The sequence below is a fragment of the Oncorhynchus clarkii genome, chromosome 25 (assembly GCF_045791955.1).
Source record: "Oncorhynchus clarkii lewisi isolate Uvic-CL-2024 chromosome 25, UVic_Ocla_1.0, whole genome shotgun sequence".
In the NCBI taxonomy this organism is placed as follows: Eukaryota; Metazoa; Chordata; class Actinopteri; order Salmoniformes; family Salmonidae; genus Oncorhynchus; species Oncorhynchus clarkii.
The window spans coordinates 29,235,343-29,255,442 of NC_092171.1; the positions used below are offsets into that span (position 1 = coordinate 29,235,343).

At 43.4% G+C, this 20,100-nt stretch overlaps 1 protein-coding gene across 1 annotated transcript in view; it reads right to left on the reverse strand.

Moving 5' to 3' along the window:
• LOC139383479 (serine/threonine-protein kinase D1-like) overlaps nt 1-20,100 on the reverse strand; it is a 44,855-nt gene that overhangs the window by 7,897 nt on the left and 16,858 nt on the right. The window contains exons 2-16 of the mRNA XM_071128035.1: nt 17,633-17,771; nt 12,256-12,387; nt 10,037-10,200; nt 8,168-8,191; nt 7,716-7,920; nt 6,461-6,538; nt 5,839-6,031; nt 4,197-4,320; nt 3,773-3,850; nt 3,193-3,481; nt 2,781-2,833; nt 2,116-2,188; nt 1,702-1,808; nt 1,277-1,438; nt 514-612 (exon numbers count right to left, since the gene is read on the reverse strand). Of these exons, the coding sequence (XP_070984136.1) occupies nt 514-612; nt 1,277-1,438; nt 1,702-1,808; nt 2,116-2,188; nt 2,781-2,833; nt 3,193-3,481; nt 3,773-3,850; nt 4,197-4,320; nt 5,839-6,031; nt 6,461-6,538; nt 7,716-7,920; nt 8,168-8,191; nt 10,037-10,200; nt 12,256-12,387; nt 17,633-17,771 (1,920 nt within the window). The remainder of the gene's footprint in view (nt 1-513; nt 613-1,276; nt 1,439-1,701; nt 1,809-2,115; nt 2,189-2,780; nt 2,834-3,192; nt 3,482-3,772; nt 3,851-4,196; nt 4,321-5,838; nt 6,032-6,460; nt 6,539-7,715; nt 7,921-8,167; nt 8,192-10,036; nt 10,201-12,255; nt 12,388-17,632; nt 17,772-20,100) is intronic.

The window sequence follows — 20,100 nt, forward strand, 5'->3', positions numbered from 1 at the left end:
TTACTGTAGCTACAGAAATCTACCAAAATAGACTTTGGCAAGACTGCAGAGGATGTCAGTTCTCAGCACTATAATGACGCCAGTGATGTTGCCAGAGGATGTCAGTTCTCAGCACTATAATGACGCCAGTGATGTTGCCAGAGCACATTTGGGGAAATGAAATACAGATATATAAGAACGGACTCTCTTTTTTCCCTTTCAGAAAATATTTGTTGTAAATAACACAAATGCAATTTGTTTAACACCCATCCAATGCCTGGCCATGCCTAAGACAGTGACTCATAGTACAGTACAGAGCAGTACTGGGCTATGGCTATGGAGAGAAGGGCAGCATAATTGGGAGTGTATCATTAAAATCAAGAGACATAGAACATTGTAGAGACACTGTGTGTGCAGTTTCCATAATCATCCGCATTATCTTAGAGTAGACTGATAGATGAATGTCTGTTTATGTCTGTGAAATTGATGTTTCTGTTTTGGCTTGTTTGGAGGATGAGCTGTAGGTTTGCTTACTTGTGGAAAAGCATCTGCGGACGCCAGTAAGACGTTTTCTGGTTTGAGGTCACAGTGGACGATATTCTTGAAGTGGAGATGACGAAGAGCCTGAAGAATCTGAAAAATATGTGAAATTAATGATTTGTACACGGTGAATGATTACTTTAATTAGGAATGATTAAAACCTTTAATATGATCTGGTCATTTGCATTTATATACTGTCAAACATTACTGAAATGAGCTAAATCAGGTTCACACTGACTGTTTATTGGTAGTCTTAAACAAATCTACTTTGAAACAAAAGCTCAAACACATGGTTATGGGCTTTAAAAAAAGAAGACACCTGTACCATGTCAGATATAGAGTTTAAATCTATTACATTTGCATCCTAATATTACACTATATACATCACAGAAGTCTGAAATATAACAAAAATATTTGTTTGACATAGAAACACCAGATTTTCTGTGTTTAAAAACAAATCATGTTTAAAAATATGAATAACATTCCAGCCATGAGGCCACTAGGTCATTTGACTACAGCAAAGAGCAAATAATACATTGCATATCATAGTGAAAAGTGCAACAACACGTGATTAAACAAATATTATAATATTATTATCAGAAAAATACATAAGCATACCGGTAAACCTTTTACTACACTGACTGTGTTTCTATACAGTATACAGTATGTGAGTGTCACAGTAAAAGCAGGTGTGCGGCACTGCTACATCACATCCGTCCATTGTCTGCGAGCGACAACGCTTGTCAGCCAGGGTTACCTGTGAGACGAAGAACTTGGTGATGCGTTCAGGCAGCCTCCCCTTCTCACTGGACAGGATCATCTCCAGCATGTCTCCGTGGAGTTTCTCCATGACAACGAAGACGCGCTCCGGAGTCTCAAACATGCACTCCAGGTTCACTACCCCAGGGTGGTGCAGGTTCTAGGAAGTAAAAACAGAAACACAGGAGCCTTTTAAAGGAAGCAGGCAGAGAGCTCGACAGGCTCTCCAAACACCCACTGTGTTGTCATGATAATAACTTCATTATTTACCTCCTGAGACAATATCTCTATTTTTGTCTTTAGATCTGTTGTTTTTCCTCTCATGTGTTCATCATAACGTGTGTCTGGCAACATCTGAGAAAAAGGTTCTAATAGTGTGTGTTTCATAGGAGCACACAGGACCACGCGTGCTGGTGTGTTTACCTGAAGGATGGCGACCTCATTGCGTAGCTGGCTCTCCTGCTTGGTGGGGAAGCGTAACTTGTCAATGATCTTAATTGCTACATCCCGGCCAGTTTTTCGGTGCTTTCCTGTAGTATGGAGACATTATATTATGGAGAAATCAAAGGCAGGTTACAGGTTTAAACAGGTTTTACTTCTCTGAATTAATGACTATCTCAAATACTTTTTCAAAAGATTAAAATTGATCTGATGAACCCCTTTTAACAATGTACTGCATTATTTCACAATATAATAAACACCTTCTTGGTCATGCAAATATTTTTCTGCCATGAGATCAGGAGAGAATTGTTATAAAAGGCTGTGTCCCTCGTGCAATCAAGTTAACACTTTTTTTTGCCAGGTTATCAGTGTGACAAGGAGGTACAAATGCATCACCTCCATAAACAATCCCAAATTGGCCCGATCCAAGGACTTCATCCGGGAATATCTGATACACTGAGCTGATATCCTGTAGGTGTGAAAATCCAGTCAATGGCTTTAAATGTGTATACTGTCACAAATATTTAGTTTTTGGTTTGTCTACAACCATTTTTATCTCTTCTCACATGACAACTTAATACCCACTAATCTCATACACGACTGGAAGAGTTACCCAGAAATATAATTATAACCAGTGGTACTGTGACTAATTATCGAGAGTAGCTATGGCAACTGCTCGGCTGAGTGGGTAATCAAAATCATCTCCATTTGAGCTACTTAGAAGATGATGTCACCTCAGAAATCTAACCACGCATTCAGCTTTTTTCTTTATGTTGAAGGTTGTACAGTCCCAGCCACTGTCATGTCTAGTTTAGTGGATCCATGTCTGTGGAATGTTAAGTTGTCTACTGTCTTTTGTCTATTATTTTTTTAAATTCTACAAAATCTAAAAAATAATCTAACCATGCAAGAGGGGCAGACATGACCCGCAATATATTATTACCGCAATATTATATATAATATAGTTTATATTATATTATGACCAACATTATAGTCACTAAATCTGAAAATAAAAATATACCCAAAGTCGTTCAAATCACGTGAGACCAAATTCTACTTACCACATTCTCTTGAATCTGGCAGTTGGACACTGAAATACTGATGGAAACATCCTCTGTTGGTGTAAGGGAAATGTTAAGAGTATTCCATAAGAGTTAAGAGTAGTCCATAAGAGTTAATAGTCTTCCATACTATAACCTTGAGAGTGTTCCTTCCTAATGCTGAGTAGGGTTAAACAATTCTGGTAACTTTTCCCAAATTCCCAGAAATCCTGGTTGGAGGCTTTAGGATTTCCTGCCTATTCCTTTCCTGATTCCAGGAATCTTCCAAGCAGGATTTCTGGAAAACCTGGGAATTTTGGGAACGTTACCAGAATTTTGCAACCCTAGTGCTGAATAAAACAAGGTTGCTTCAATAAAATTACATTAATTTCTATAAGAGTCCATCTATCCAATTAACTCTGCTTATACTTACTGTGGCCACTGTGACGTGACCCGTGTGACAGTCCTTTAGAGATGGCGGGCATGAGGGCATGCTGGATGGCCATCTCCCACATCCTGGCCACATCCGGCCCGACCCCGCTGACCAGCATACTGCTGTGGGCCGACATGCTCCCCGGGCCCTCCGGCCTCGCCAGGTTCTCCCCTACATAGTAGACCAGGCTGCCCGTGGCGATCTCAAAACAGTGGGCGTTGGAGCCCTCAGACAGCAGGTTGAAGGTCTTCGCTGGGTCCAGAGACAACACCTCTGACAATGGAATTTCCTGCCACACAGCAGAGGTAGTATTGCTCTTTGCTGTTTGGGGACTAGGCCGGGTTACTGTCAAGTGCTTTGTGACAACAGCTGTTGTACAAAGTGCTTTATGAAATACATTAGATTGATTGTTGTAGTAGCAGTCGTTTTACAGTGGTTAGAGCACTTGCATTTCAATATAAACATGATATTTCAAACTGATCAATGTCTGATCAATGTCTTGGTCCATTAACTTCAGTTCTTAGGTTCCATTCACCCTTCACCCATAATAATCTATATAACATTTCAATTGATTTCTTACCTTGTAGTATTTGCTGCCTGTGTCATTCTGGAAAAGGGTGATGCATTTGCTGTCCAGCCTCCAGTAGTGTCTTTTCCTCTGAAGTGGAAACAGATAGAGAGCCTTGCACAGACTGGGACTACATAACATATTTTCCTGGTGGGTTCCCCCTCTTGCCAATGGGGGTTTCCACCTACTCATACAGCATCTATTATGCCATAGGTCAGTGCCCATAGCAGATTTTACTAAATAAAAACAACATTTAACATTTAATAGACATGCATTCACAAAATAACTTACACAAAACATTACAAAATGTCTATAAAATGGCAGAACATTAGTGTTGCAAAAATGTGCAGGTTTTCCAGAAATCATGGAATTTTGCCACTCTACAGCAGATTGATTAGTTGGTGTGATAAAAATACATTAATATAATCAGACTTACCAGAGTGTCTTTGCTGCTGAAGTGCACTAGCCAACCTTCCTTCATGATATTGCTACTTTTCCTCTTGGTGTTTTTGACTGACTGGACCACTCGCATAAGTGGGATGTTGTTGCTAGTAGATGGGCTTTGAAATGAAGGGAGTCAAACATAAAAACTCTGGCCGTGTGAATGCTTTTTTTCTCAACTTCAGGACTCAGTTAGGGTTACAGATTGGGTCAGGGTTGAGCTGAGGTGTGGACATGAAGTTAGGGTTACGGATTGGGTCAGGGTTGAGCTGAGGTGTGGACATGAAGCTAGGGTTAGGGTTATGGGTAGGGTAAGAGTTGAACCGGAATGTGGACATGAAGCTAGGGTTAGGGTTGAGGTTAAGAGTTGAAACGGAATGTGGACATGAAGCTAGGGTTAGGGTTGTAGTTAAGGCTAAGGGTTGAACCGGAATGTGGACATGAAGCTAGGGTTAGGGTTGTGGTTAAGGCTAAGGGTTGAACCGGAATGTGGACATGAAGCTAGGGTTAGGGTTGAGGTTAAGGCTAAGGGTTGAACCGGAATGTGGACATGAAGCTAGGGTTAGGGTTGTGGTTAAGGCTAAGAGTTGAACCGGAATGTGGACATGAAGCTAGGGTTAGGGTTGTGGTTAAGGCTAAGAGTTGAACCGGAATGTAGACATGAAGCTAGGGTTAGGGTTGTGGTTAAGGCTAAGAGTTGAAACAGCTAGGGTTAGGGTTAAGGTTAAGGCTAAGGGTTGAACCGGAATGTGGACATGAAGCTAGGGTTAGGGTTGTGGTTAAGGCTAAGGGTTGAACCGGAATGTGGACATGAAGCTAGGGTTAGGGTTGAGGTTAAGGCTAAGGGTTGAACCGGAATGTGGACATGAAGCTAGGGTTAGGGTTGTGGTTAAGGCTAAGGTTGAACCGGAATGTGGACATGAAGCTAGGGTTAGGGTTGTGGTTAAGGCTAAGGTTGAACCGGAAAGTGGACATGAAGCTAGGGTTAGGGTTGTGGTTAAGGCTAAGGGTTGAACCGGAATGTGGACATGAAGCTAGGGTTAGGGTTGAGGTTAAGGCTAAGGGTTGAACCGGAATGTGGACATGAAGCTAGGGTTAGGGTTGAGGTTAAGGCTAAGGGTTGAACCGGAATGTGGACATGAAGCTAGGGTTAGGGTTGAGGTTAAGGCTAAGGGTTGAACCGGAATGTGGACATGAAGCTAGGGTTAGGGTTATGGGTAGGGTAAGGGTTGAACCGGAATGTGGACATGAAGCTAGGGTTAGGGTTGAGGTTAAGGCTAAGGGTTGAACCGGAATGTGGACATGAAGCTAGGGTTAGGGTTGTGGTTAAGGCTAAGAGTTGAAACGGAATGTGGACATGAAGCTAGGGTTAGGGTTATGGGAAGGGTAAGGGTTGAACCGGAATGTGGACATGAAGCTAGGGTTAGGGTTGAGGTTAAGGCTAAGGGTTGAACCGGAATGTGGACATGAAGCTAGGGCTAGGGTTAGGGTAGGGTAAGGGTTGAGCCGGGGTAAATTGCTTCATTCTAAGCAGTATGCTAGAATGGATATTTTAACAGGACCTATGACTACTGTACATATCCCCAGCCATAGCCATTGGGGGTCCCCCTGTCCTAGTCCCAGGCCCAGTCAATCACCTTATAGCCCTGTTGCAGTCATCCTCTGGGTCATGGATGTCTCCCATTTCCCCGTGGCCAGCCTCCAGCAGGCCCGAGTCAGGCACTATGGCCTCCTCCATGTCATCCATCAGACCACTGTTCATGTCACTGTCGTGGTCGTCACAACCCTCCCCCATCCCCACATCAGACTCCGCCCCTGAGCTCAGCAGATCTGGAGGAGGAGGAGCAACAGGTGGAAACACACAAGGTGTAGACAAAGAGAATAGTAGAAAATGAAGTATGACAGAGAAACCCTGTTTTTTAAAAGAAGAAATAAGGAACGAAAAGCGGAAAATACAAAGAATATCAGAGTGGTAGTGTGGGAGAGATTTTTAAATAAAACAGTGACATCATTTCACAGTCATAATTCTGTTGATATTTCAAGGAATATTCTGGTACTTCCAAGAATTCAGCTGGTGTCCTATATATGATTCTCTTCCTACAGTCTCTCATAACTGAAGTAAATGTGTAGATGTTGCAGAATTGAAAGAAAAATATCTCAATCCTGTGACATTTCTTGGAAACTACATGAGATGGACCACCACTTACTAGGAAAAATCTGCCACACTTAAAGCAAATGACTATCTAAAGTGAAACTTGCCTTCAGTTTTAGACACTTCTCCAAGGCAGTTGTTTGGCACTTTGGGCGCACATCGTTTATGACAGTTGAATTTGCAATCTGTAACCGTGAGAGAGAAACAGAGAGAGTGAGAGAGTGTGTAAGATGGGAAGGAGAAAGATAGAGAAAGGAGAGAGATAGAGAGAGAAAGGAGAGAAAGGAGAGAGAGAGAAAGAGATGGCCTGTCCATATGTCCAACCTGTCTAATAGCACTGCGAGTACAAACATACCCTTATCTGTCTGCTAGAGTACCTAATAAACCGTCTCACACACGATACTATCACACTCTGTTCTGCTGAATATATAAAGTACAACTCTATTGAAGTGATAATGTCCGAGAAGCCGGTGTTTGGAGGATATACTATTGGAAGATATACTATTGGAACGGGTGTTGTTAAGCCCGATGTCACGACTCCTATCGAAGGTGGCTCCACTTCCTGTTCGGGTGGCGCTAGGCGGTCGTCGTCACCGGCCTACTAACTGCCACCGATCCCTTTTTCATTTTCTGTTGGTTTTGTCTGATTTGCTTCACCTGTTTCTTGTTTACATTTTGAGTTGGGCTATTTAAGCCGGTAGGCCCGCTTGCTCTTTGTGCGGGCTTGGTTCTTTTTCCCACTGTGTGATGTGTGGTAGTGCGTGTTGTTTAGTTACCTGTTTTGGGCATTTGTTTTATTACACCCAGTTTCGTGGAGAGTGCCTCCTGCACCTGACTCCGCACCCACTACGCCTAGTGTGTTACACCCGAGACTAAGTCGAGGGCCGGCCAACCGTTCCAATATTTCCTCCAAACACCAGCGTTGATACAATGGGTTACCAACATATTCAAATAACGATTGACATATTCTTGTGTACACTGTAGTAACCACAGAGTTACAGTACATCTGTGAATTATATGACGTCTATGGTAGTCACAACACTGTTTCTGCAATTGCAGTTACCATGTAATTATAAAGTTACAGGGCTATCTATTAATCAGGCCACAATAGTTATTTAAGATGTCACAAAGAAAGCTTGAGGTAGAAACAACTGCCATCTGTTAACTTTGCCAACTCTGTGACAACAGAGTCTTGAGATTTCCAAAAATAATACCATAATAATATTGAGCTGGCGAAAGCCCACAGGTGAGTCACACAGTATTACAGTATGTACTGTGTGACTCACTATCATCTCCACCTCCTCCGACCAACCACTGGTAACCTCTCTCATTATCTCAAGTTTCTCTGAACCCCTACGGTACCTTTGCATTGCAGGCCTTGACGGAACAGGCCCTTGAGTAGCTTCTTGCAGTGCTGGCAGACGGTGGGGCGTGTGTAGGAGTGGATGACGAGGGTGTGAGGCACCTTAACTTTGGACAGGAGGATTTTGTCTAACTCTATAGGCCGGCCGATGTAGGAAGAGGACCTTCTCTCTCTGCCAGAAAATAAGTCTGTCTGTGTCTTCTGCTGTGGAGGGTAAGCAGGGTAGACTAGTCAGTGTTGCTCTGATGCCCCACTCAGAGAAAGGCACATGGTAGGTAACAGATCACAAGCAACAACAACCTAAGCTAAAATTATATTATTCAATCTCCTTTCTTTGTCTTATTTGTCTTATTTTGGCATATGACACAAAAACAGGGAAAGCAATGTGCTTCTGGTGATAATAGGCGTATTGATACTGCAATACGTGAGGGCAGGGTATTGGGGTACCTACCTCCATGCCGGGACTGACAGGAGACTGAGCATGCAGCGAGGAGAGAACAGGGACACACACAGGGAGGAGGTGAAGAGAGAGATCAGAGTTAAACCATAACAATATTCACACACATGCCTGACTGCTGCTGGAGTAAAGACCTGCTCCAACAGAATTCATAATGAAAACAACCAGCCACAAAGGCCTTCATAATCACATCAGGTCCTTTATATTAGGAACATGCTACTCATCATAATTCAACAATTTGCCATTGAGAGGTTGGGAATGTGTAGGCATGTACTGTAGTAATCTATGGTGTGTGTGTGTGCCTGCTTCTGTGTGTGTGTGTGTGTGCCTGGGTCCGTGCGTCCATCCATGCCCGTGTGAGCATGCACATGTGTGTGTGTAGCTCTTCATGATGACCCACAGTAACCAGGGTAAACTCACCAGTAACCAGGGGTAAACTCACCAGTAACCAGGGGAAAACTCACCATTAACCAGGGTAAACTCACCAGTAACCAGGGTAAACTCACCAGTAACCAGGGGTTAACTCACCAGTAACCAGAGGTAAACTCACCAGTAACCAGGGGTAAACTCACCAATAACCAGGGTAAACTCACCAGTAACCAGGGGTAAACTCACCAGTAACCAGGGGTAAACTCACCAGTAACCAGGGGTAAACTCACCAGTAACCAGGGTAAACTCACCAGTAACCAGGGTAAACTCATCAGTAACCAGGGTAAACTCACCAATAACCAGGGGTAAACTCGCCAGTAACCAGGGATACACTCACCAGTAACCAGGGTAAACTCACCAGTAACCAGGATAAACTCACCAGTAACCAAGGGTAAACTCACCAGTAACCAGGATAAACTCACCAGTAACCAGGGGTAAACTCACCAGTAACCAGGGTAAACTCACCAGTATCCAGGGGTAAACTCACCAGTAATCAGGGTAAACTCACCAGTAACCAGGATTAACTCACCAGTAACCAGGGTAAACTCACCAGTAACCAGGGGTAAACTCACCAGTAACCAGGGTAAACTCACCAGTATCCAGGGGTAAACTCACCAGTAACCAGGGGTAAACTCACCAGTAACCAGGGTAAACTCACCAGTATCCAGGGGTACACTCACCAGTAATCAGGGTAAACTCACCAGTATCCAGGGGTAAACTCACCAGTAACCAGGGTAAACTCACCAGTAACCAGGGGTAAACTCACCAGTAACCAGGGTAAACTCACCAGTAACCAGGGGTAAACTCACCAGTAACCAGGGTAAACTCACCAGTATCCAGGGGTAAACTCACCAGTAATCAGGGTAAACTCACCAGTAACCAGGATTAAACTCACCAGTAACCAGGGTAAACTCACCAGTAACCAGGGGATAACTCACCAGTAACCAGGGATAAACTCACCAGTAACCAGGGGTAAACTCACCAGTAATCAGGGTAAACTCACCAGTAACCAGGGGTAAACTCACCAGTAACCAGGGGTAAACTCACCAGTAATCAGGGTAAACTCACCAACAACCAGGATAAACTCACCAGTATCCAGGGGTAAACTCACCAGTAACCAGGGGTAAACTCACCAGTAACCAGGGTAAACTCACCAGTATCCAGGGGTAAACTCACCAGTAATCAGGGTAAACTCACCAGTATCCAGGGGTAAACTCACCAGTAACCAGGGTAAACTCACCAGTAACCAGGGGTAAACTCACCAGTAACCAGGGTAAACTCACCAGTATCCAGGGGTAAACTCGCCAGTAACCAGGGGTAAACTCACCAGTAACCAGGGGTAAACTCACCAGTAATCAGGGTAAACTCACCAGTAACCAGGGGTAAACCTACCAGTAATCAGGGTAAACTCACCAACAACCAGGATAAACTCACCAGTAAGGCCTCGTCAGAGGTGAAAGGCGAAGGTTCATTGGACCGTGTGGTGGTCAGTGTGGTCAAGCCGGTCAGAGAGACATTGGACAACCTCCGCTTGCGGATACCACTGCAGTTATTTGGGATTTTAAAGGCACAGCGCTTGTGATAGTTCAGACCACAACCTTCAGGGGAGAGAAACAGACGGTTTCAGAGCAAAGGTGAGTTCACGTGTAACGTGGTCATTTTTATACTTGCATCAAACTTGTGAGAGACTGTCTTTGTGGAACTACACTGAATAAAAATATAAATGGAACATGTCAACTGTTGGTCCCATGTTTCATAAACTGAAATAAAAGATCCCATAAATGTTTCATACACACAGAAAGCTTATTTCTCTCAAATGTGGTGCACAAACTTGTTGACATTCCTGTTAGTGAGCATTTCTTATTTGCCAAGGTAATCCATCCATCTGACAGGTGTGGCATATCAAGAAGCTGATTAAACAGCATGATCATTACACAGGTGCATTGCCATAGATGTCTCAGGTTTTGAGGGAGAGTGCAATTGGCATGCTGACTGCAGGAATGCCCACTAGAGCTGTTGCCAGAGAATTTAATGTTCATTTATCTACTATTAGCCAGCTTCAACATTGTTTTAGAGAATTTGGCAGTACATTCAACCGGCCTCAAAACTGCAGACCACGTGTAACCATGCCAGCCCAGGACCCACACATCCAGCTTCTTCACCTGCGGGGTCATCTGAGAACAACCACCCAGACAGTTGGTGAATCAGTGGGTTTGCATAACCGAAGAATTTCTGCATTTCTGTCTCAGGGAATCTCATCTGCATTCTCGTTGTCCTTAGGGTCTTGACCTGACTGCAGTTCAGCGTCATAACCGACTTCAATGGGCAAATGCTCACCTTTAATGGCCACTGGTACGCTGGAGAAGTGTGCTCTTCACAGATGAATCCCGGTTTCAACTGTACCGAGCAGATGGCAGACAGCGTGTATGGCGTCATGTGGGTGAGCGGTTTGCTGATGTCAATGTTGTGAACAGAGTTCCCCATGGTGGCGGTGGGGTTATGCTACGGACAACGAACATAAACTATGGACAACAAACACAATGCATTTTATTGATGACAATTTGAATGCATATAGATACCCTGACAAGATCCTGTGGCCCATTGTCGTGCCATTCATCCGCCACCAACACCACATGTTTCAGCATGATAATGCATGGCCCCATGTCGCAAGGATCACTACACAATTCTTGTAAGCTGAAAATGTCCCAGTTCTTCCACGACCTGCATACTCACCAGACATGTCACGCATTGAACATGTATGGGTATGCTCTGGATTGACGTGATGACAGCTTGTTCCCACCAATATCCAGCAACTTCGCACAGCCATTGAAGATGAGTGGAACAACATTCCTCAGGCCACAATCAACAGCCTGATCAACTTTATGTGGACGAGAGGTGTCGCGCTGCATGTGGCAAATGGTGGTCACACCAGAAACTGACTGGTTTTCTGATCCACGCCATTACTTTTTTTTAAGGTATCAGTGACCAACAGTGAAATCCATAGATTTGGGCTTAATAAATGTATTTCAATTGACTGAATTCCTCATATGAACTGTAACTCAGTAAAATCTTTGAAATTGTTGCATGTTGAGTTTCTATTTTTGTTCAGTGTAAGTAGGAGTCATCTAATGGAACAAGTCATTCATGGATTGTTGAAACTTTGTGTTTGGGAAACTTTCCTTCATGAGCTCGCCACCATTCCAGTCAGACACCACATTATGTAATACTTTTATACATGTTAGACTATTGTGTGTACCTTCATCCCCTCTATGCACAACCTTTCCAACCACTTTCCAACTGCCTCCAGCCTGACAGAAGACAAATTGTTTTCTTCTTCCCAACACTCTTCAAGCAGGGACTTTGCTGCTCATCGTGGACCCTGAAGAGACCTCTTCGGACCAGAGTACACCTGAGTGGCCTGTATCCAATGTACCCTGATAATATCCCCTCTTAGAGAGTTATGTAATGGTGTCAGAGTGGCTGGAACCTAATTACATTTGTTGAAATAGGTCCACGGCGGTGTCCAAAATTGTACCCCATTCCCTACAAAGTGCACTACTTCTCACCAGAGCTCTGGTCAAAAGTAGTGCACTATATGGGGAATAGGGTGCCACTTGAGACGCAGCCCAGAGCTCCTTCTATAGAGTACCTACCTTCACACTTGAGACCCTGTCTCACCAGGCCCCACAGCATCTCTCCACAGTGGTCACAGAAGGCAGGGGACCGGTAGGAGTGGACAAACAAGCCATGGGGACGGATCTGGAAGTCCTCCACTGTGGCAGAGGCTAGAACAGGACAACGACAACGACAACAATAGTCAATGGTTCAATTCCAACATTTTCCTCACACTCCTAGATTTAAACAGTACTCAAGAACTGAGTTGTATTCTGTGAATAGTGATATAATAGTAGTGTAGTGGGACCGTGTTTTCAATGGATGTACAATTCAAAATGAATGGCCGTTCCCTGGTACAGTATTTGTATATGTTGAGGTAACCAAGGCTTTTTGCTGCATATGGAGTTGTGATTTTCTGATTGGCTGGTACAGTTAGGCTGTATTGGGCCAATGGGATAGAGTGGAGAGCACAGCATGAGAGTAGACTGCCTCATCAAACACACATATCTCCCCACCAACATGCTTGTCTCAGCACGCTCAAGTAGAATACATTCTGATTAGCCATTCTGCTGGGTAAACTGCTTCAATTTATTCAAATTATTGTTTTGCCTTTTGTTTAAAGGCCAATATATGTTTGGAAGTTTAACAACGTGTAAACTGTCATTACATGCTTCAGAAAATGAGTGTGTATGTGAATGTGGAGTCTAAGTAGTCTTAATCTAAATATGTTTATTTGCATTTTAAAATGTGTTCCTATGTCAAATGAGTAGTTCTTGCTTAGTGGCTTGCTTAGTATGCTTAGTACAGCATACTACAAGAACACAAACTTTACTGCGGTGGTAAAGACTGCTCACATGATACACAGTGTATCTACATTCCAGTATGGTACAGTATGGTACAGTATTGATCATTTGACTCTTCCACAATGGCAAAAAGTCTTACAGTGTGCCACATTTCAGTGTACAAACAGGGCAGAAAGCATTCTCATAGGACAGAGTTCAAGTTGAGTTCTTCCTCTCTTCCAGATTTATGTTTACAGTATGGTGTACACACCCCTGCTTGCATCCAGACGCATCCTGCGCCAACGTAACAAACGTACGCTGTTCACACCCTCATGCTGATGACAGAAAAAGTGGTTTTAGCCTCCTATCCACCTTCACACTAATTAACTTGCTCTTGAAGTTGAAAAGCTTAAACGAGGAAACACAAAATGTGAGATCTTTGACAGTAAGACTGACTGGTGAAAACAACTCTCTGGGATGCAGTGTAACATACCGTAATGTTAATTTACCAACCATAAGCATTTTTATTTCTCCTTGTACGTAGGAGATTTAACCCAAGTGATCATCTGTGAAGGGAATGAATGATTTTATTGATGAGTTCAATGGAGCTCAAGTGTACTGGATCTGTCAAGTTGGGAAGCGTTTATAGCAGCTGCTCTATTTTAGCATGATCACACTCACACTGTCTCAGAACAGTAGAAGGTTATATCTTGTTTTGATCTTTTATCTCAAATGTGAGTGTGAGCATAAACTGAGATTAACTGAATAAAGACAGTAGTACACAAATAAATACCTGTGCAGTAAGACATACCAATGTGAACCTTTACAACACGTGACCCTAACATAACACAATAGCTATACATTAGAATCAATGCAGTTCTCTGTTGTGATTCACTTTGCGCTGCCTGGCTGATGCAGAAACAGACACAGAAACACATGTCAACACACCACAGTCAACAGAGGACACATTTTGTTCAGATCAGTCACCTTGGTGGAAATGACCACAATTAATAACCACAGACTGTTTCGTCTTCACTTCTTCTTTATGACAGTTGTAAGGTTTTCCCTGCGTTTCTTTTCGTGTGCTCACTGATCTATCAGCTGTTGAGTGTGTCATTAAAAAGTGTCATGACAGATGTCGGGGAGCATGTCTATGAGAATCTGTGCATCTGGGCGTGTAAATCACTAAATCACCTGAGCCGTCACCTTCCCAGTGAGGCGTGTAGCCAAGGTAACAGAGGTGTCGTTCTACCCCATGTCTCCCCTGTCGCTGTACCACAGACACAACTAAATGACCTGCCATACTGTAACACACAGAGGGGGAAGAGGAAGCCTGCCAAGTGTTTAGAAAAACACTTTACCAGTGTCAAGATTGATACTTGGATCACGTCTTACTCCTGAGCTAAGATAAGCCCACCCCTGATTTCTCACCGGGTGAGGCATTTAAACTTTCCACAACAAGGGGAGCGGGTGGAGAGGGGCAGAACACTGCCAAAACAAAGCAAACCCACTGATCACACACTGGTTGAATCAGTGTTGTTTCCACGTCATTTCAATTCAATTGAAACAACGTGGAATAGACATCTGTGCCCAGTGGGGAGGGACATCACTGGACACACATAGATGAGCAACGATTTGTGTGACAACTTACTGTTTTGTTATTTCCATATTATTTCACAAGAGAGGGGCATCTGAGAGCTTACCGTCTTTGGTAAATGTGCATATTGGGATAGCTCCAAATGTATAGACCTTGACCTGTTCTGATTGGCAGGTAACCTTCTGAAATCCGTTAAGAACAAATTCTTACTTACAATGACGACCTACCCTGGCCAAACCCTGGACGACGCTGCGCCAATTGTGCCCCTGTGGGGTTCCCAATCACAGCCAGATGTGATACAGCCTGGACTTGAACCAGAGACTGTAGTGACACCTCTTGAACTGAGATGCAGTGCCTAAGACCGCTGCGCCACTCTGGATATGTGGATAAATTATCTTTGGTAGCAGGCTACATCAGCCAGCAGCTACATGCACTATAGTTCTGTATTTGTCATGCAGACAGTTGTTCATGTTCTTGTCTGTTGTGTTGACTGACTTAACCATATAGCTATTAGCCAAGCACACTGAATACACACAAGCTTATGTCATGTAAATCCATTTCATAGTAACATTATGTCCTCACTATTATCATTGTGTCGTCTGATTAGTCCATTACTCTGGGTAACATCTCTCTCCTCCTTTTCAAGCTGCTATTATGGAGATGCTTTGGAGATGCTCTGCTGTTATTCAACCCCAAGGGTTCAAAGGAGAGTTCACCTCTCTTCCCTATGTCAACTGGTCTATTCCAGAGGCTACATAACTGACAGAAAGGAGAGCTGAATAGAACCAGTGAATGCAATAGGCCTATGTTCAATTGCAAATCAAATCAGATCAAATCCAATTGTATTGGTCACATGCACATGGTTAGAAGATGTTAATGTCAGTGTAGTGAAATGCTTGTGCTTCTAGTTCCAACAGTGCAGTAATATCTAACAAGTAATCTAACAATTCCCCAACAACTACCTAATACACACAAATCTAAAGGGGTGAATGAGAATATGTACATATAAGTATATGGATGAGCGATGGCCAAGCGGCATAGGCAAGTTGAGGTAGATGGTATAAAATACAGTATATACATGTGATATCAGTAATGTAAGATATGTAAACATTATTAAAGTGCCATTATTTAAAGTGACTAGTGATCAATTTCTTAAAGTGTCCAGTGATTGCGTCTCAATGTAGGCAGCAGCCTCTCTGAGTTAGTGAATGCTGTTTAGCAGTCTGATGGCCTTGAGATAGAAGCTGTTTTTCAGTCTCTCGGTCCCAGCTTTGAGGCACCTGTACTGACCTCGCCTTCTGGATGATAGCGGTGTGAACAGGCACTGCCTCGGGTTGTTGTTGTCCTTGATGATCTTTTTGGCCTTCCTGTGACATCGGGTGCTGTAGGTGTCATGAAGGGCAGGTAGTTTGCCCCCGGTGATGCGTTGTGCAGAACGCACCACCCTCTGGAGAGCCTTGAAGTGGAGGGCGGTACAGTTGCCGTACCAGGCTGTGATACAGCCGACAGGATGCTCTCGATTGTGCATCTGTAAAAGTATGTCAGGGTTTTGGGTGACAAGCCAAATTTCTTCAGCCTCCTGAGGTTGAAGAGGCGCTGTTGCGCCTTCTTCACCACACTGTCTGTGTGGGTGGACCATTTCAGTTTGTCTGTGATGTGTACGCCCAGGAACTTAAAACGTTCCACCTTCTCCACTGCTGTCCCATCGATGTGGATAGAGGGGTGCTCCCTCTGCTGTTTCCTGAAGTCCACGATCATCTCCTTTGTTTTGTTGACGTTAAGTGAAAGTTTGTTTTCCTGACACCACACTCTGAGTGCCCTCACCTCCTCCCTGTAGGCCGTCTCGTCGTTGTTGGTGATCAAGACCACTACTGTTGTGTTGTCTGCAAACTTGATAATTGAGTTGAAGGCGTGCATGGCCGTGCAGTCGTGGGTGAACAGGGAGTACAAGAGAGGGCTGAGCAGACACCCTTGTGGGGCCCCAGTGTTGAGGCAAAGTGGAGAAGTTGTTTCCTACCTTCACCACCTGGGTGCGGCCTGCCAGAAAGTCCAGGACCCAGTTGCACAGGGAGGGTTGAGACCCAGGGCCTCCAGCTTGATGATAAGCTTGTAGGGTACTATGGTGCTGAGCTGTAGTCAATGAACAGCATTCTTACATACAGTATGTATTATTTTTGTCCAGATGGGATAGGGCAGTGTGCAGTGTGATGGCGATTGCGTCATCTGTGGACCTGTTGGGGTGGTATGCAAACTGAAGTGGGTCTAGGGTGGCCCGGTAAGGTGGCGGTGATATGATCTGCATTATTGATATGCGTTAATATACTGTGGACAAAGGTTAAATGAATGTAGCCTATATGCAAAAAGAACACAGGTGAACAGAACTCACCCTCAAACAGGAGCATGCTGCATACTCAAATCCAGAGGAACACTGTCTGCATGTTGAGAAGTTCCACTTTAAATGATGAAGATAAGGTTGTGCCATGCGTGACCTTCTAAGGAGGGATCATTTTCATTAGGGAAACTGAAAACCAAAACAAATGTTTCCTATTGGTCAAGTTTGGCTATTTCCTCCCTATCTCAGTTTATTTTCTTCCGTTTTGGGCTAACGGACACAACCCTATTCTAGTGTGTACTGTAGTCTTATCTGACAGGACCACCTCAACCAGGTAGTGTGTATTGTGTAGTGAACACTGGTCTTACCTGACAGGACCACCTCAACCAGGTAGTGTGTATTGTGTAGTGAACACTGGTCTTACCTGACAGGACCACCTCAACCAGGTAGTGTGTATTGTGTAGTGAACACTGGTCTTACCTGACAGGACCACCTCAACCAGGTAGTGTGTATTGTGTAGTGAACACTGGTCTTACCTGACAGGACCACCTCAACCAGGTAGTGTGTATTGTGTAGTGAACACTGGTCTTACCTGACAGGACCACCTCAACCAGGTAGTGTGTATTGTGTAGTGAACACTGGTCTTACCTGACAGGACCACCTCAACCAGGTAGTGTGTATTGTGTAGTGAACATTGGTCTTACCTGACAGGACCACCTCAACCAGGTCTCCCTCTGTGATGTCTGTAGCACATTTCACCAGCTGGAGGATGTTCTCTGAGCCTGGGTCGTGGCGGAACAGCAGGATCTTGTCATACATCCCATAGAAGCCACACTCGGGTAACTGTGTGGGAGAGACAAAAAGAGTAGCTGCCATTGGTTAACATTTGATAGGTTTTCTTGTTTGGTTGACTAGAGGTCTGTTCAAACCCAATTTGTTGTTATATTGCTTGTTGACTTAGTGGAGAGAAATGTACAATTATTTCCTTTCAAACTATTATAAAACATTATGTTTAATTGTCACATTAAAGAGGCCCTTTTCTGCTTTGTTTGTATGCAACCCAAGAAGACAGCAGTCTCAATAGAGGCCCTTCTGGGGGCATGTCACACAGCAGACAAGGACAGAGTGTACGCTATAGTGTACGCTATTCTCCACATAGCTCACCCTAATATACATGCTACTGTACATACCATTTTCTTTTCAAGTTAAATACAGTACACACCATGTATTTATATTTATATCCTGGATTCTGACACTGCTCACTCTAATATATCTACGTGGAGAGTTAATTGGACTTGTTCTGACATTTCGTTGTTCATTGTTTTATTTTATTTGTGTATTAGTATTGTATTTGCTAGACATTCGACTGAACTGTTGGAACTAGTAACGTAAGCATTTCATTTCAAATTGGTTTTACGCTGCTGATTATGGAGCCCCATAATGATGCAGACTGTTATAAGCATGTTACGAGCCCGTATTATGCAGCTTATAATATGTTATATACAGTCTTTACCAAGTGGCAGAAGCCTATAGCCAACAAACAGACATGGCAATTGTCTTCCTTTGGTAAATGTAGGGTAGGTGTTAAACCAAACAGTCTGTTGCCACGGAGCCCACATTAATTAACAGAGACCTTACTATATTTTAATGGAGTTAGAAAATGACCTGTGCTTAATACAAATAAATACCCAAGACACTAGAAAACTGCCCCCAGCAAGGACACTAAACAAACCTGGGGTGATTTCAATTAGGTGAAACATGCAGAATATTGCAGAGAGAAACGCATTGGATAGAGCTGCACATGCTGTAATGTTGCACACCGCTGAACAGACCCTTGGTATTTAGAAACCTAGTAAAAGGAGACTGGTCTGTTTCACCATGTTCTGCAGTAGAACACTGGATTTCTCAAGGTCAGTTTTCACTAATCTATCCAAAGTCAAACTACTTGCACTACGTTTAAACACTATTTCTGTGGTTAGTTACAAAACAGTTTTAGGAATAACAGCCTGCCAATCAATCCAATGTCAAAGAAAAGAGCAACATATTGACTGACCTGTGTAGTGTGGTGAGGGAACCACTGCTGTGCATAACCCGCTATTGATCTACTCTGATGAGCTAGGTTACAGCATGTAGCCAATTCCACTACTTCACCATCTAGCCAAGCTCACATCACACACACACACACACACACACACACACACACACACACACACACACACACACACACACACACACACACACACACACACACCACACACACACACACACACACCACACACACACACACACACACACACACACACACACACACACACCACACACACACACACACACACACACACACACACACACACACACACACACACACACACACACACCACACACACACACACACACATACATCCATGGATACAGTCATTTGATCAACTGTTACCCTTAGACTAGTCACAAAGTAACACCGAAATGGACTGTTGCAATATTATTATTGTAAATAAGATAATGATATGTTTTGCAAAGGGAGCACCTGAGGATAACGATGCAACAGAAACAGCTAGAGGGAAAGAGACCTAGTATATATTTTTTTATCAATGAGAATGAACAATGATAATATTCTCCAAATATTGTCTAAGACAAAAAGAAAGAAGACTTCAAGTGGCATGGAAATTAACATATCTCTATCATAAAAATAAGTTAATTAAGCATCTCACAATTGTACTATGAGTCTAATATGTTAGCTAATCCTATTGTGAATAATGCGTCTTAGTAGCAATATCACACATTTTAGGATGTTTTCACACTTGGTCACATTCAGACAATTTTTGTAAACCCAAATTTGTTGTGCCGTGTGAACACTCCAAAAGGAACTCAGACCACTTAAAAGAGCCCCCGAAACGAACCGAACTGAGACCATCGCAAGAGTTCGGTTCACTGTAATTACAAGGTCCGGCTCACTTTTTTAAGGAAATATGTACACAAAGTTCTCCAGGTTGGCTTGACATTATGCAACACCGTTTCCCTTGCCATAACACCTCTCATTGGTTCTGCAAAAGTGAGAAGATGATGATTCAGATTCGTGGGAAAAAAAAGTATGTGTGGTGTTTTGTACTGACAAGATGTTTCTGATTATTTGTTTGCAATATGTGAGCTATAGGCTAAGAGAGCTTCATATGCT